The 16,849-nt window shown below is 42.5% G+C and overlaps 1 protein-coding gene across 2 annotated transcripts in view; it reads left to right on the top strand.

The window, feature by feature from the left end:
* Positions 1–1,771: 1,771 nt before the first annotated feature.
* The window catches only part of sox5 (SRY-box transcription factor 5), an 84,094-nt gene continuing 69,016 nt past the window's right edge, over positions 1,772–16,849 (top strand). For both annotated transcript variants that reach the window (XM_079262951.1, XM_079262950.1), the window contains exons 1-2: positions 1,772–1,940; positions 11,908–12,103. In XM_079262951.1, coding sequence (XP_079119077.1) covers positions 1,864–1,940; positions 11,908–12,103 — 273 coding nt within the window. In that variant the 5' untranslated portion in view covers positions 1,772–1,863. The remainder of the gene's footprint in view (positions 1,941–11,907; positions 12,104–16,849) is intronic.

Here is a 16,849-nt window from a genome sequence, read left to right as displayed (position 1 = left end):
TTCTAATGAGTTTTCAATATTAAAACATCTTTATTATCAATACACTGACTCATAAAAGCAAATAAACATCATTTACGAAAAGGTTTTTATTTCAAATGGAAGTATTATTGTTTGGATTTGATTTTACGCTGGTTGTGTTTCTGGTCTCTTAACACATCAGCAGCAGTGTAGTATGATGTTAGGCGTGCTGATGTTAGACTGACTGTGCTAAGTACGTAAACATTTCACTTTACAACCTGTTACAGTTAACAGAAATAAGACCTATTGTACGAGACACCACAAAACAACCCTTCACTGTCACGAATGGTGCTAGGATTTAACAATTTCTCTGGGTATGCGATCCTCCATTGTCACAATTAACAGTTTAGCCCAACTTCAGGCAGTTCACGTTGACAGCTGTGTTGTTATATAGTGTTCAGAGCTAACAGTGTAAGTTAGCTGTCACATTTCTGAGCATGTAATTACATGGCCTGATACAAATAGCTGAGAATGTCAGAGTGTTTTTACAAAAGATAATCTGCTTGCTGAATAATACTTGGATGCATACACTTGTGCTCACTGTGCAGTTTGAAAGAATGAGTGTTTTGACATGGGATAAAAGTTTTTGATCTTTCACTCGGCATAAAAAGAAATGTTCTGCCCTCAACAAACTGCTGTGTTTCTCTTGGATCTCTAAATAATTACTTTAAATTTCCATAAGCAATTTGTACAATTAAACGCCTCATTGTCTCTGTTTCAGAGCGTGGCTCTGCCATAGAGACTGGGATGAGCCGTGTGTTCTGAGCCATTTGGGCAAAAAACTACTGTCATTGCACAGAAACACAGACATACTGCAGTAATCTTAGCAGAGTTTTAAAAAGCACAAATGTGTCTTAAAAATAAGTCTGTCAAAAATCAAAAATAGACATTGAGTTTCAGTATACTGACAATTTACTGCTCTCCCCACCTTATTTCATTAATGTGTATGTAACAAAATGGTGAGTGTTGGTTTTTTTTTTGTGTTTGTTGATCTTGATTTAGTGGATATAATTAAATAGGAGACCGTGTCATATAGTTCATATAACACACATAGGAATTGTGTGGTAAAACACAATTCCTGGTGTGTTTTACCATCTGATAAAAATATGAGACCAGCTTTTTATTGTTTTTGTTTTTTTATTATCAATGTAGACATTCAGAAGTGAATTGATTTAAGCTGTTTATCTTGGTTTTGTTTTTTCAGTTTTATTTATTTATTTTTTTGCCAAATTTCAGCCGGACTAATGCGTTTATATTAATTCCAAGTCCAGTTGTGGTCTGACTACTAAAATGATTCAGGCATCATCATCTGCAGACTCATAATAATGTAAACGGGTTCACTCAGTGAGTGTGTGTCTGTATGATCTGTGACAGTGTGTGTAAAAACCAAGTTTGTGTGAGAAAGAGGGAGAGAAAAATGCAGAGATGGACTTGAGGAAGGGGGCAGCACTGCTGTGTATTTACACTGATGGACTGATGAGCCTTCTGGTCAAATAGCCCCTCCCCTTTGTATCTACACACACACTTTCTCTCTCTGTTGCTCGCGCACACACACACACACACACACACACACACAACACAGTCTTTGCTGCTGGCCCTTTAAGAGCTGAGCCTCGATCTCCCAGCTAACAGCAAGGGAGGGAGAAGAGGAGGGACGGAGGCAGAGAGAAAGACAGAGAGGGAGGGTGAGAGCCTGGAAGTGTGTGAGTAGAGCGAGAGGAACACACACACAGAAAGAGAGAGAGAGGGAATCAGCAGTGTGTGTGAGAGGTTGAAGGATCACTTCTATCCCGTCTTGTTTTGGGGAGACTAACCTTGTTCATCTGAGCATTGTGGGACTGTTTTATGTTGTTATTGTCGAGAGAGACGGATCCTTACTCCAGCATGCTCACTGAGCCTGAGCTACCTCAGGAGTGTAACAGGTACGTGACGCTTTCTCATACACACACAAACACACATTCACATGGAGATGACAGAGACAGATGGAAGCTGGCGAGAGGAGAGGACAACGAAGTCTAAAAGTATTACATGTGTTAAGAGAAGCCTAGGACTGGACATGCGTGTTGAGTAACTGTGAGACAGAGTCTAAAAGTGTGTGTACGTGTGTGTGTACGAGTGTGTGTGTGTGTGTGTGTGTGTGAGGGAAAGAGAGAGAGAGAGACTCAGAAATGGTAAGCAAGAGTTGATGATTGACTTATTTTCTTTCGGTAGAGATACTGTATGCAAAGCCAGGCCGTATCAGGCTATATAACTTTGAGCATGTTTGTGTGTGTTCCTGCATGTTTGTCCCAGCAGTGAAAGATGACCCCCCCCAACATAAGTCCTGAGTAAAAGTTGTGTTCAAGTCAATACTTCCATAAACATACTACATACAGAGCACTGGTGCATGTGTGTAAGAAAGAGAGGAAGAGAGAGCTTCGTGAGGTGTGTGATCATCTTCTCATCATCATGTTTTTGCTTCTTACCACAAACTTTATTTACTTCTGCTTCCTTATCAGCCTCTTATAAATATCCACTTCTCTAACAGTCTAATGCATGAAGGTGCAATCCATAGCTCAGAAATGCTTGACAAAACTTGGATCAAAAAGAACACGAATCTGAACTAAAACTGTTGACATCCTGCCGTTGACTACTTCTGCTTCCCCTCTTCTTATAAATTTATTTTAGGTTTATTTTCCCTCTTAATCCAAATTCAATACATGCAAAATCCTGTTAATCCTATTCTCAATCTGCACGGTGTTGCTGTTTTGTTTTTTTTTTCCCCCTCGCTTTATGCTAATGTTAATCTGACTGTGCTCCTCTGTTGTTTGTGCAGGCCTGCTTCATTTAGAGGTGTGAACCCTCTAACCTTGCACTGTCAACACAAGTGGCTTTCGCCTGTGGAATAATAGCTGTTTGATGCTAATGCTGTGAGAGACAGATTATGTTATAATACTCAACGTTTTAATTCAAACTCACACACACGCAGAAGCGCGCTTCTCTTTCCCCCTCGCCCGCTTGACTTTTATTGCATTAAAGTAGCTTTCTGTTTTTCCCAACGAAACTAATCTTTTGTTCCGAGATAAACTGGGGTCGGCAGGGCGGATTGTGGGGGATTTCGGGGGGGGGGGGGGGGGGGGGGGTGCTTGAATTAAGAACACATTTAGATGTGGCAAAAATGTGTTTTTAATAAACTGTTCAATCCAGCAAAGTGGTTGAGGAGAGCGAAGGGAAGATAACAACAGCTAGCAGGAATTAAAAAATTTAAAGGATTACACCAAAAAAGCAGAATGTATGGAGATAAATGCAGGGATTACAATGACTTAGGAGGAGAGCGCTTAAAACTCTTGCTTTCCAGTAATGCACTCCATCACTGACTGGCCGTGGTGTGTGAGAGTGTGTGAATGTTAAAAAGTGGATGATTGCATGAGAGGGGGTATCTTCCATTCACTTATGTGTGTTTCATGAGTGTGTGCCCACCGCCGGTCTTTCAGCGGAGTGGAGTGTGCATAAGTTGTCTCTCTCTCCTTGTGTGTGCGTGTGTGTGTGTGTGTGCGCGTATGCGCTCCAGCCCCAGTCGTTGCAATGAAGCTGTCGGTTCCTGCATCTCTGCAAGTGTCCGCTCGCCTCCTTCACCCCATGCTTCTACTTCTCGTCAAACTTCCTCCTCTTTTACTTTTCTGCACATCTTCCTCTTTTCTTCATCTAAAATTCAACAGGAATCGCTTTTTCATGAAAATAGCTGAAGGGGAGTTTTTGGAGGTTTTTCTTAAAGGGAATATTGTCTTTATAGGTGAGAGACTATTATTGCATATTTATTTATTTATTTTTAACTTCTTGTGGATCAAGACTTACTTTAAACATCCTTGAACATCTATTTGTATGAAGTTTTGCGTCTAATTTTTCTGTTGCCTTTTTGCTTTGACTAAACTTTAAAATTCTCTGATTTATACTTTTTTTTTTTTTCCGTTCTTTTCTAATTTCAATTTAATGCAGAGGTTTCTGGGGAGTGTACTGTGCATCAGAATTTCCAAGCACAGATGAAAATAGTCATAACAGATTGCCCTTTAGTAGAACGGCCTGATCTGTTTGGACAAAGCCGAGCCAAAATATACACTTAAAAAGAAATGAAAGCAAAACACTTAAAATATGGCAGAAAATCGTTTGAAGAAGCTGATGTTGCAGCGGCTATATGATGGCGAGATAAAGGCAAAGAAATGATGTGGTCAAACTGACACATTCCTCGCCAGCGGACAGAAAAGAAGCAAGTTTACATAAAAGTGTGAGTGTCAGAAATGAAGTGAAAGGGGGTCGGGGACATGAGCTGGGGTGAATGATGAGGAGGAAGAAAGCAGAGAGGAAGAGGTCTCTGTCAATGTGGTGTTAAGGTGGTGGTGGATTTTCACACCCCTCCATTTGTCCCCTTCATTTATAAGTGCGTGTGTGTGTGTGTGTGTGTGTGTTTAGGCGGTTGCAGAAGGGGGAAGACAGTCAACAGTGGACATGTCAACACTTTGAACAGTTTAGGAGGGACACACTAAGATGTGATCTGACAGTACTTGCGCTGCGCTCAGCAATGAGGACGGCATCGACTGCCTGAAGGATTTCTCTTGAATTTCATTGATACAAAAAGGCTCATTACTTGCAATTAGGATTATTCCTCAGAGGTGGAAGTACATTTGGTCATGATCTGTTTGGGGTTATTACATCTCTGGTTATTATTTGCCTTTTGGATTAACACCCTGCAAAAACAGATAATAACCACTTCATAAAATATGATGCATTGTTAGTTATTATTACATAGTATTAATGTGATTTATCGATATAGATAAACCTTCAATAGAAGAAAAGCCTTGTTATATATTAATTAATCAGTCGTAATAATCTGATCTTGTGGAAGTAAAGGACCACTTTGCTAAAGTGTTTTAATCTTTTAAACTTCTAATATTTTTTTGATAAACAAGTTTGTAACAGAGTGGTAGAGTCAAACTCCAACTGCATTTTCCCCATTTGTTTGTTAACTTTCCTGTTGAAATCACAGAGAAATAACCTCGTTTAAAAGCTTAATTCTTGTAGACAGTGATAACAACTTGTCTCCAATTTAAGTGAGCAGTGCCGCTTCCACTGCGAGTGTCACTGTGCTTCATTTAAAGGGGTGAGATTAAAGTGGTTTGTGTGTGTCTGAGGAAGGAAAGAATGTGTGTATCTGAAGGAAAAGGAGTGGAGTAATTGAGTAGAGGGTCCGTGCTCTGCAAACTAATGCGTTGTTCTGCCCTTCTCTTCCCCTGTGGCCCTGTCCCGGCCTCCCTCTCCTTTTTCTTCTCTCTCTGTCTCCTCACCCACCGCCACCGCCGCCACCACCTTGGACTGGAGGCCATTGTCTGAGCCATATTGTCTGTCCCCAGAGAGCCTTGATAACCGTGTCTCCATCCACAGAACGAGAGGGGGGTCAGAAAGAAAGAAAAAGCGCGACAGTCAGAAAAATACCAGAGGAGAATGCTAAAGTGTACCCACATCCTCCCCTCTTCCTCCCCTCTCTCCCCAACCCAGGTTTGATCAGCTGACCCTCTCCGACGGCCAGTGAAAAAAAACCTAGAGGGGATATTAAGCCGCATTTGTTTCTTATTGTTGTGGCTGTTTATGGATGGGGGAGGATGGGGAGGAGGGGTCGGGCATGAAAGAAAGTGAGAGTAACAAGATGCGCTTTAAAGTGTCAGAAGTGAGTGGAAAAGAGAAAGAAAGTGTGTATGTGCATACAGAGGTGTCCCTCCAGGCTAACGAGAGTCAGGTCATATGACATAGGGTCATAGGGTGGGGGTGAAAGGTCACCTGAAGGCATTCCACTGCTAGCAGAGAGCAGGAAGACCGCAGCAGCAGCAGCATGCATGCATCTCCACGCGCTCAAAATTCATTCTGAATCTAACTCCTCACACTTACACATTCCCGTTTCTCTTCTTTTTCTTTTTCCATTTCTTTATCCATCCATCAATCCAGCCAGCTTGTCTTACACTAATTCCACTATGTTGCGCTCTGTCCGTTTCTCTTTCATAAACACACACAAGGAGAAACACACACCCATTCACCATCCTTTCAATCTACAATAGGAGACAGTGTCAGGAGCTTGGAGCTCCCTCCCAAAACGCTACAATGAAACCTCTGTCCTTCCAGGTAGTGAGGGGGGGAGAAAGAGGGAAGACAGAGAGGTGGAGCGGCCAGAAGAAAAAAAAAAAAAGGAGGAGACCATTTGGGCTGGTGTGGTAGACTTTCAAAGTGAAGGGCAAAAAAGAAGGAGGCAAGCTGTGTGTGTGTGTGTGTATTTGGTGTCATTTATGCAAGATAGCGAGCTTGCATTTGTGCTTCGAAGTGAGTGTGTATTTGTGAGTGTGTGTTTTGCAAGGGCAAGCCAAGTCGCTGACAGTGAGACAAATTTTGTGACTCCTTTATGGATTGCTTAACAAATGCAGCTCAAACAGTGGCCTGGCACAACAATGGAAAAACGCTATCCCTGGCTCAATAAACATTATGCAGCGTCTCCCCCTCACAAAACACCAGGGGATCGGGGCCGCCATACACCGGATGCACTTTTCCACTCTGTCTGCCCCCCCCCACTCTGTCTTTCTGCCGCTCCTCTAAAGCGACACTCAAGATTTTCCCACGAGTTTTTTTATTTTTTTCTTTTTGCTTAGAATGAAGCAAACTTTCCCCACTTCTCTTCATCTTTTCTCCATCTTTTAATGCCAGTGATGGTCCTGTTGTCCAGTGACTCAAATTAGGACTTAATGAAGGGAAAAGAGAAAAGGTGAAAGCCTGATGGGGAAAGTCTAACGGAGCAATGGTGACTAAAGCTTTGAGTGGATGAATTGAGCAGACAGACGAGTCAGCCCATGGTTTTTTGCACTCTCTGTAACTACACACAAAACGCATGACTTTCTTCCTCAAGCGTGTGTGTGATTAATGGCGGTAACATTACGTTGTGTGTTATTGCCTTTTGTGGTAAAGCTGGACAGGAAACATGGTTTGGGCTGTAGGCCGACGATTTAGGGCACCTCACAGAGGACGCTTTGTGTTTGTGAGACTGAGTGTGTGTCTGCACTTTTGTTCGCATGTGTATGTAGGGTGTGTCTGTGTATGTTTGAACATATACAGGTTTGAGCTTTGCACCTTAACAGAGTGGTCAGAGAAAATCAAAAAGCCATTTCTTTAAAGCTTTTTAACTCAATTCTCACAAACAGAACTTGTACTTTTCAGTATTTTTTTTTTTTTTTTTTTTTTTTGTATATGTGTGTTTTGCCAATGGATTATTATCTTTTTGCTTTTCACACTCATGAAATATGTCAAACTGTTACTCTCAAAGTTTAACAACCGAAGTGCACGCACTTTAGGAAACTTAAAAGCCAAAGACAGGAAAAGGAAATATCATTAACCTCCTCTAGGTTCCCTCTTCTCTTAATCTTTAGCCACTCATCTCAGCTTTTCCTCTCCGTTACAGACCCACTCTTCCCACTGTTCAAAAGGACAATCTATAAATAGATATTAGGCAATATCCTTAGGAGTGTGCCCTAAGAAGAAGGGAGAGACAGAGGGAGAGAAGGGATGGATGGGGGGGGGGGGGGGGGGGGGGGGGGGGGACATTCTTACAAACAGCTGATTGTGTAAAGAAGGAACAGTGAGTAAGACAACACTGAGGGAGAGAAAGACAGGAAGAAGGAAACAGCAGTAGGACTGGTGATGCTAAAATAACTAACAGTGTTTGACAGAAGGATGGATGTAGAAGGAGACGGAGAACTTTTTTTTTTAAAGCTAAAAAAAAGGAAAAATAAAAGGAAATAAAGCAGTTGATAGTGCAACACAGGGGGAAACATTTGTTTAAATTCCTGCCTAAGGTGTCATGCGGATGTAAATGTTGTGGTCGGCTCCTCGGAGGCAAATCGCCCTGGGCGCCTTATCTAAAAGGCGCACTCTGCTCAACTATTTTGATATGCCCTTCCATTCCCTCAGAGAGCAATTTCAAAGATCCCTTGCATTTTCACGCAAATAGACCCACACCTGAGTGACAGGGAGGCAGTTCTTAGTACTCTTAAGGTGGAAGGAGGCGGGGAGACGACCCAAAAAAAAAAAAAGAAAAAAATCAACAGCGCATTTGTCTCCGTTCATTTTTGCACTTGTCGATTGGATTGATGGCATGGTATTTTAGCGGAGTGGTTAAAACAATGGACTTCAATTTAAGAAGAGCCTGTGTGTGAGAACACACACTCGCGTGTGCATATGCAGAAGCACAGACAGTGGAATTCTCCAGAGGGGGCTCCCACGCTCCCTGAAAGCTTGTTCTGAGTAGAGGAGTTAACAAGAGCAGTTAGCACCATGATTATGTTAGCAGCCAGACACACAAAGCAAAATAGTTGTACATGCATGCGCCTGTGTGTGTGTATGTGTGTGTGTGAGTGGGATTTCTGTGATAGCTGCTTGGTCTGCCCTTCACTTTTTTTATTGGAGCTCAAACAAATCTTAATCCCCATTTTGCTGAATTCATCTAAAAAGTGTTTTTCCAGACATCTTTTGCATGTGAGAGCACTCTCACTTGCATGCCCATAAGCTCGCTGCCTGCACTTAGCTGTGCTTGTGTGTGCGTAAGCTTGCAGCTGCTGTCTTGCCAACATGAAATGGGCGCGTTGATTACAGTAAGCGATGGCCAGGAGACAGTTAACCACCGCTGATGGCGATTACTCGGCCTGTTAATGGACGTCCGTCGCTGTCCGATTAGTGACTTAGCGGCGGTGGACATATGTGATATGAGAGGGACTTAGTTGAGGAGCCACTAATCATCAAAAAGCCAAGGGGGAAGTGGTGCTCTAATCTCAGCTTAGCACTCTTACCGTGTGCATGGTTGTGTGTGTGCTTGTGTGTGTGGTGGAAGTGTTTTTTGGGGAGTGGAAGAGACAGCAATTTCACCTCTTGTAATTTATTTGATTTGTGAATGAAATATATAGAATCAAATATTTCACTTTTTTGTCATTTATGTGTCATGTTGTAATGTGGGCTTGGTGGGAAACTTTAGAAATATTTGTCATTTTAAGAAAAACAACAAAAAAAACCCAGTAAATTATGCTAATCCTCACTAATCATCATTCACCATCATCATCTTTTTAAAAAAAAAAAAAATTCTTTCTTAAATCCCACATCACCTCGTGCTTTCAGACTGATTCTTCTAGGTCGCTACCAGCAGCAACAGCTCTGCCAAACTTTAAATGAAGTAGCCGGCGCAACCTGCACACCTGCTGTGCCCAATTGTGTAGTAATTCCACTTCAAAGGCAAATGAGGAGAGAGGGGGATTTTATAGCCGGAGAGGAGCTGTGAAAGGCCTCCCCATTCATAGACACCCACCTTTGAGGAAGTAGTAGTAGTAATGCTGGGAGAGAGGGGGGGGGTGGAAAGAGGGGTGGTAGAAAGATGAAGTGAATCGAGAAGAGGGCCGATACCCAGGAAAATTATATGAAATATTTCCCACATATGTGAAACAAGTCATCTGTCCCAGTTTGTGGATACACATGACGTCTGTTAATGTGTAACTCTTCCTGTCTATGGATTGCCAGTCCATGTCAGTGGCTGATACTGTAATTAAATGTTTGGACAATAAAATGATTAAAAAAAAAAAAAAAAAAAAAAACAAATGAAAAGTAAGAGACTGGAGAGAGGAAACTTAAAATTCTCCCCATTTCATTCCTATGTCCAGACAGAGGTGTATAGAGGATACAAAGGACAGTGTGTATGTGTCTGAAACAAAAGGCCTTAGTGTGAGAGAGTGAAAGGAGGTAAAGTAAACAGGTAGTGATGAAGACAGACCTGCAGTGTTCAGGCCTTGGCTCTGTGTGTGTGTGCGCGGCAAGTAGCTCAAAAGGCTTGCAGTTTGTACAGCTGGGCTTGTGTTGTGTGAAGCGGCACATAAGCAGCCACACACAAAGCTTTCTAAGTTCAGGATCATAAATGTTATCTCAAGCCAGTTTCAGTTTTCATATCATTCATTAGCGATAGCAGTTCTATCTCTTCGTATTTTGTCATGCAAACAATTCCAAAATTCACAGTTATGGCCTCTGTTTTTGCTGAGCAAGATAGAGCGTCCAGGAGAGACGGATAAAGAAATCAACTGCTCGTTCAAGTCTGCCTGTTGATGTGCGCTCGTGTTGTGCACTTCTCTGTACACGTCAATTATGAAATCAATTATTCCAAGGAAAGAGAAGCAAATCAATGAGCTTAAAAGTCCTTAGATTTAAACATTGTTGATGTAAAAGTCAAATTTTCTATTGACATATTGGTATTCCTCATCAGTGAACAGAACACCGCTATGCAAGCGTCAGAAGTTCAGTTTGTGTTGGTCCTAAAAATTTGGCATTTTGGAAATCAAAAGACAGCAATATGCAAGGAAGAATAATGACATTTGCAAATTAGTTTAAATTCTTAGACTAATCGTGAGATCAGTGAATATTGCAGGTAAAATCTTCCAGAAAAAATGAAAGCTAATTAAATTACATGACCACCGTAGTGATGTAGTTTATTCAATTTTGACTATAACCTTCCCTCGATGTGATAATGTCTCACACTGCGTGTCTTAGCTGCTTGCCTCATCGCCTCCCGTGAGCTGCACTCAATATTGTTTGCCTTTCCACTGTCATAAGGTAAATAAGCAATGAATTAGTGGCAGGGCTGCTCCTAGGAACAATGCCAGATGTACGGTCCTGAGGAAATCCAATAGAGTCAAGAGTGTAATCAGTTTACCAGAGACAAGCAGGGAGAGAAGGGAGGAATTTGAGAGAGAAGGGCTGGGGAGGAAGACACAGCCAATTAGAGGCAGTTGGGATATGATTGCAGGACAGAGATATCTGCAGATGAGTGAAAAACAGCTTGTTAAATCAAAGGGAAATAAAGAATTAGAGGAGTTTGAGAGGCCGACGCCTGTTGCTTACTTCTTGTTTTTCGCTGCTTTCCGTCACAAACAGCCCTCCCCTCTAGTTTTCACAGTCCCTCCATCCCTCCATCAACACCTCCCATCCCTCCATCCCTGTCATGTGTTGCCTCTGTGCAACTGAGCATTAGCAGCCTATTACCCAGGGTCATAGTCGCAGTGGCTTCAAGGCTGACAAGTGCATCTGAAAGCACTCAGGCGATGCTGAGAACCACATTAAATTCTATTATTGCCGCATAGTCGCTACGTCCCTATTCAGCTGAAGTACAGGGAGGCAAATTTACCTTGTGAGAGACGGAGTTCACCTAATAGATGTGGCTTTATATCCTTTCACTCTTTTCAAGGGAACAAAGCCACAGCGACAAATGTAAACAGCGGGACTGTCATGTTGCAAGCTATTTCCTCCAGTTCCTCCATTGTTCAGAGGTTTTCATAAATACATATTATTGTCACTGTACATGTTGCCCTCACTCTCTGTTTCATTTCTCTTTTTTTCCCTCTTTCTCAATCTGTTTTTCTCTGAAAGCCTATTGTCAAGATGTGGTCTTTTCCTCCACAATACCGGTGCAAGCGGGCTCCATTTGCAGTAATGGCCTCGTCTTTTGGAAACGTGAATGTTGAACGGCCCCCGCAGGAAACGTGCTGGAAGACCTGAGAGTGTGTTTGAAGGTCTGCTGGCAGGATGGGTGATCAGAAACCCACAGAAAGCAGACGTAGTGAAGGCTTGGTCAAGAGAAACTTAGTCAAATGAAAGAACCTGTGCATTCAACAGCAAAAGGCGTCTGTACCCGAAGCTGGATCAGCCCATCCAGGAGTTTTGGGGAGCTAGCTATAGTTTTATCCTCGGTTGCAAACATCATTTCACTCCAGTTGTCAGCCTCTTTATGAATATTGCTCACTCTTCTTCCTATTTTTCCTCCTCTCCTCTTTCTATCTCCTACTCTTTTTCCAGGATGTCTTCCAAGCGACCAGCCTCTCCATATGGGGGGACAGATGGAGAGGTAACCATGGCAACCAGCAGACAGCGAGTGGAAGATGAGGAAAGTGAGGGACTGGGTGGTGTCATCCACCTCCCCCTGGCCTCCTACTGCAGCAAGGTGTCCCCACGCTCACCCCTCAATCGCAACTTGGACAGCCCCCCCAGTACAGTAAGGACAGCTTTTGGATTTACATCGTCTCTCAAAGCGAACGCGCTCATCAGTGAGCAAAGCAGATTTTGGGCGCTGACTCATGGTTACACTGTGAAATAGGTGGAGACATTGCCGATGAGTTTTACTCAGACTTTGTGTTGCTGCAGCAGGTGTTGCTTCGGAAGCCGGTAGAACTGCTACTCGTCTTGGAAACATCTACATAAACTTCATTCATGCTAAACGCCAAGGCAGGATAAGCGTGTGAGAAATATACCATACAAATTACAGTGTATTCCTTTTGGTTTTCAGGCTACAGCCGACATCACCGACTCTTTGCCTTTAGCATTTCTGCCCATGAGGCTGCGGACAGCATAAACCCCGAGGGTGCACACCCCAGATCACATTACATAGATGACAGTCATTGACCTCCAGGCTTACAAAACAAAAGTCAGCACATTGAAAAGCTGTATTCCTTTGTTTTGTTGTGTTTAGAAAAACAGTTCAGCAAGCCAGTTATTCCAAGTCAGAGAAAATGTGAATGCATTTGCAGTATGGTGTGGATTTCTTCCACCTGTTTGGCTCGGGCTGTTATTTAACCTTCCTGTGTTGCACAATACTGCACAACTTTGTGCGCAGAATAAAAATAAACAAAAGAAAAACACACACATCTTCTTTGATTGACAAGTAGACACATTTCTGTAAAGAAAAATAAGATTTTCTCTCCACGAGGAGCACAGTTTGGTGCTGGAAGCTGAACTTTGGTTTTTTTTTTGGTTTTTATGTTTGGGGGGGGGGGGGGGGGGGTTGGGAGTCTAAGGCAGCTGTTTGGGTGTACACATGTTTTTACTTTTATGTGTGCGCGTCACCAGTCGTTGCCTTCAGCCAGCTTGATGCACCATTGCGTGACTGCAAAATGTGAGCCATTGGAGTGAGTCACTTTCTTGGGGAAGAAGTGTGACATTGGGTGCTGGTGCTGGATGTATGGCTTTGTGCTTGTGATCACATATGCATTAATTGCATCTTCTGTGTGATTCATGTCAGGTATTGATACTGGTGTTGACTGGCTTGCTTTTAATTGGCATGTACGTGCATTTTCAGATGACTCAATTGTCTTGCATGTGATTTATTACAAAGTCTACAGTTCATGTGACTTATAGTGTACCCTCAGTACATAAATACAGTCATATATGCTGTTTTTACTGTTACACATTATTTTCATGGTGTTTTGATTATTGATCTTGATAAAAAGTGATTATTAAGAATCTCGTCAATCTGTTGAATTATTTTTTTTTTTTAGCTTTTCAGGGGACTTTCATTATGTGTTTATGCCACAATGCTGTCTTACCAAACCCTCACCTTGATACACCTTGTTACAGCATTGCTCTGATAGCGACTGTTGACCTTTACCCCATACCAACAATAAATGCTCACATGCTGTAAAACAATGAAACAGTGCTTAGGCGCCGTAATGGAAAGCTAATTCTGTAATTAGCCAGCTGATTAGGTTGCAGGCCCCTCCCAGGGTGAACTCTGCTTGTGTGGCAGGTGCTGACTGTAAACCAAAGTCCTGGGACACTACACGCAGGGACACACATATAGACACACGCTGGGTTATCTGTTGCTGTTGAGGACAGTGATTAGATTATTTCTGGTTCATTTAGATTAAAAGTATAAACAACTTGGTTGATCGCCGTTCTCCCTCAGTGGTTGTGAGGAGAAAAATTATTCAAGACACATGCAACAGTTTTGTAATCCGTTCTTGGACAGAAGAGAAGAGACCATTTGTGAATATCTATGGGAAATTAGTGCGAGTGTGTGTGTGCCTCCTTGGCATGTTGTTAAATGTGTGTTATGGGTTGTTGTTTTTTTCTGAGGAAGTCAGGTTAAGTGTGCCAATCCCTTCATCGCTGACTGTCACTGGTTGGAGAGGGGGGAGAGATTTACAACAAGCTGGAGGTGTCAGGAGGGGGGGACCCAGAGGGATTAAGACGGGGTTCTCTGTCTCTCAGGGCAGTTGTCGGAAAGTGATAGGGGGAAGTAAATGGCTCATCGGCAACTGGTTGACTTGGAAGTCAGGCAGCAGGGGACCGCAAGAGTGGAGCTCGAGGGGGAGGGGGGGCAAGATTACAGCTTTATCTTGTCATAGCGAATTAGCACGCTGGTGGTGAAGCGCTCAGCTACATACTGACCTCTTCATTCCGTCCGCTTCGCCTGCCTGGTTGGGTTTGGTTCTGGCCGCTTTACCTGCCGAGCGCAGCTGCACAGACACACACACAAGCAAGCCATGTAAAGGCAGCGCTCATGCATAGTTGTAAAGCCTGAATGGTGACAGATTACTCACTTTACTGGTCTGTGCAGGAGAACAGCACTGGTCATAATGGTTTCCAGATTAATGTAGTTTATCTAAAAGGGTGTTTTATGAAAAGTGAGAAGTTTTTGCTGTGGAAATGGAACCCGACTGGTCCTGTTCTAATATGGGATAGGAAATATTTTAGTTGTAAATCAGTAAAGTCAAACCAATCAAATCAAGTTGCAATCTATAATAATAATAATAATAATAATAATAATAATAATAATAATGCCTTTGTAAATTTCCCTTGCTTCTTTTCTTTATAATTTTTAATGTTTGTTTGCACATCACGGCAAAAACTTTTCACTTCAAGCAGAAGCGAGCATCTTTTCTCAAATAAATATGCTAATGGACAAATACTAATTATTTCATTAACAGGCAAGAGTGATACAAAACTACAAAGATATTTCATCAAGCATTATTTCTCATTGATTTTCCTCCAAAAAATGCTCCCATTTCCCTGTTTTTCTATAATCTGAATGTGTGATTATGTGCGTGAGTCTTGAGACACGCTGGTCACACTTAATTTCTCATGCCAGTGAGGCACTAATGAATCAACACACGCTTGCCTGTCAACAGTGAAGGGGTTGTGGCAAAATACACTGGCATATATTTTAGCCAAACTGCGATTTAAAACACGGAAAATACAGCTGCATGTTGTCAGTTCAAGAGAGAGGTACGTGTAATTCTTGTAAATGAGGAAAACACACAAATAAAATGTTAAGTTGAGGACAAATTTGATGTTTCACTTAAATAACTTTTAACAATCTACTTATTTATTGTTTTAATTTGGGGTTCAGTTTGAATGTTGAGTCAAATTATTTTAAGACATGAAGAAAAGTGTGTGTTTATACTTGTATGTCCCAGCCTGAGGGTCCTTCAAGTCTGACAGTGTCTGTGTTTAGCCATGGCATGTAAAGGGATTTGCTCCGTGTGTGTGTGTGTGTGTGTGTGTGTGTGTGTGTGTGTGTGTGTGTGTGTGTGTGTTTGGCAGCATGTTGGAGGTTTGTTAAGTATATATCGTAGAGATTGGCAGCCCTGGCATAGACCTGTGTCTCACCCCCCTGCAGGGAGCGATCAGTGACATGCTCCTGGAGTGTTTGTGTGTGTACGTATTTTAGATGAGCAGCTGTTTCCAGCTCTTCCTACTTGCCACATTGTCCATGCCTTGATCCACAGCGACACGCCAAGCATTAAATACTGTTTTCACACATATACCTTCCACAGCCTGAGACGTGTCAGGCTGCAGCACAGAAAGAGGGAGGAAGGTACAGTTTCTTGTGTCGGGCTACAGCGAAGGAGGAAGAGAATCAAACATGAACAGCAGCATCTGTGCCGGCTGCAGAAAAAAAATAGCATTTAGGGTTTTTTTTTTTTTTTTTTTCCCCTTTCGGTTTTTTTTTTTTTTTTTGGCAAGAGTTTAGTGTTTTTAAACCAACCTACCCTCACAGATGTGCTTAAGAAGACAAAAGTTGTTTAATTCGGTTCCATTGCAGAGGCTGTAAAAGGATAAAGAGAGTGAGGCGCAATTTTTACTTTGTTCCAGTCATTTGGAAGAGAATTGACATCTGCAAACTAAAGGCAGAACCGCCCACACTGCCAGCCTGCCACATCCAGTGCATATAAATACATATATGCAGACACTCATACATTTCCACACACAAACACACCTACAGGCTATGTGCACTGACAGTGTCACACATATATGCGCAGAAATGTTAAAAACCTGCTCTCACACATGCGCTGAGAGGAGGGCATGAGCATATCCAGTGTTCATAATTTTCAGTTTGTTCTCATGAATAAATGCATGTTGATGAGAAAAGTTTTGCAACCTGTGTTACAGCAGGAGGAGAGGAATGTGTGAGTGACACCCATTTACATCAGAGAATATGGCTTGTGTCTTGTCTGTGTTTGATCCCTCTGTTTTGGACTCTGCAGTGCAAATCGCCAGCGAGGCGCGTGGATTATATGCTCGGCGGCTGATGGGAAAGAAACATAAGCCATTTAAGTTGCCTTCAGGATCAGGCTGTCAGAGTTCACACATAAATAATGCCATGGGCCCTAATATACCAGGTCTTTGAAGAAGCTCCCTGCTAATTCCCTTTGATTGGGAAATGACCTTCATTGTTGGACGCAACGAGATGACATCTCCCTGGCAGCTTTTCGACATAGCCAAAGAGATCCGACAACCCCTCAACCCTGGGCGCCGTTCCTCCTCTCCTCCTCCCGCTCTCCATCTCCGCTCCATATTCTCGTTCTGTTTGTTTTGTTTGCGCGACATCTTTCTCGAAAGAAAGAGTGCGGCTGTTTTAAGTAGGCGCTGGATTAGATAAATGGGATGTGACAGGTGTGACCGCTGCCTTCAAGATGCCTGCCTTCCCCTCGCCTGTTTTTTTTTTTAACCACATATCTCT

The sequence above is a fragment of the Telmatherina bonti genome (genome assembly GCF_933228915.1).
Source record: "Telmatherina bonti genome assembly, chromosome: 23".
NCBI lineage: Eukaryota > Metazoa > Chordata > Actinopteri > Atheriniformes > Telmatherinidae > Telmatherina > Telmatherina bonti.
This window is presented reverse-complemented; position numbering and strand designations above follow the sequence as displayed.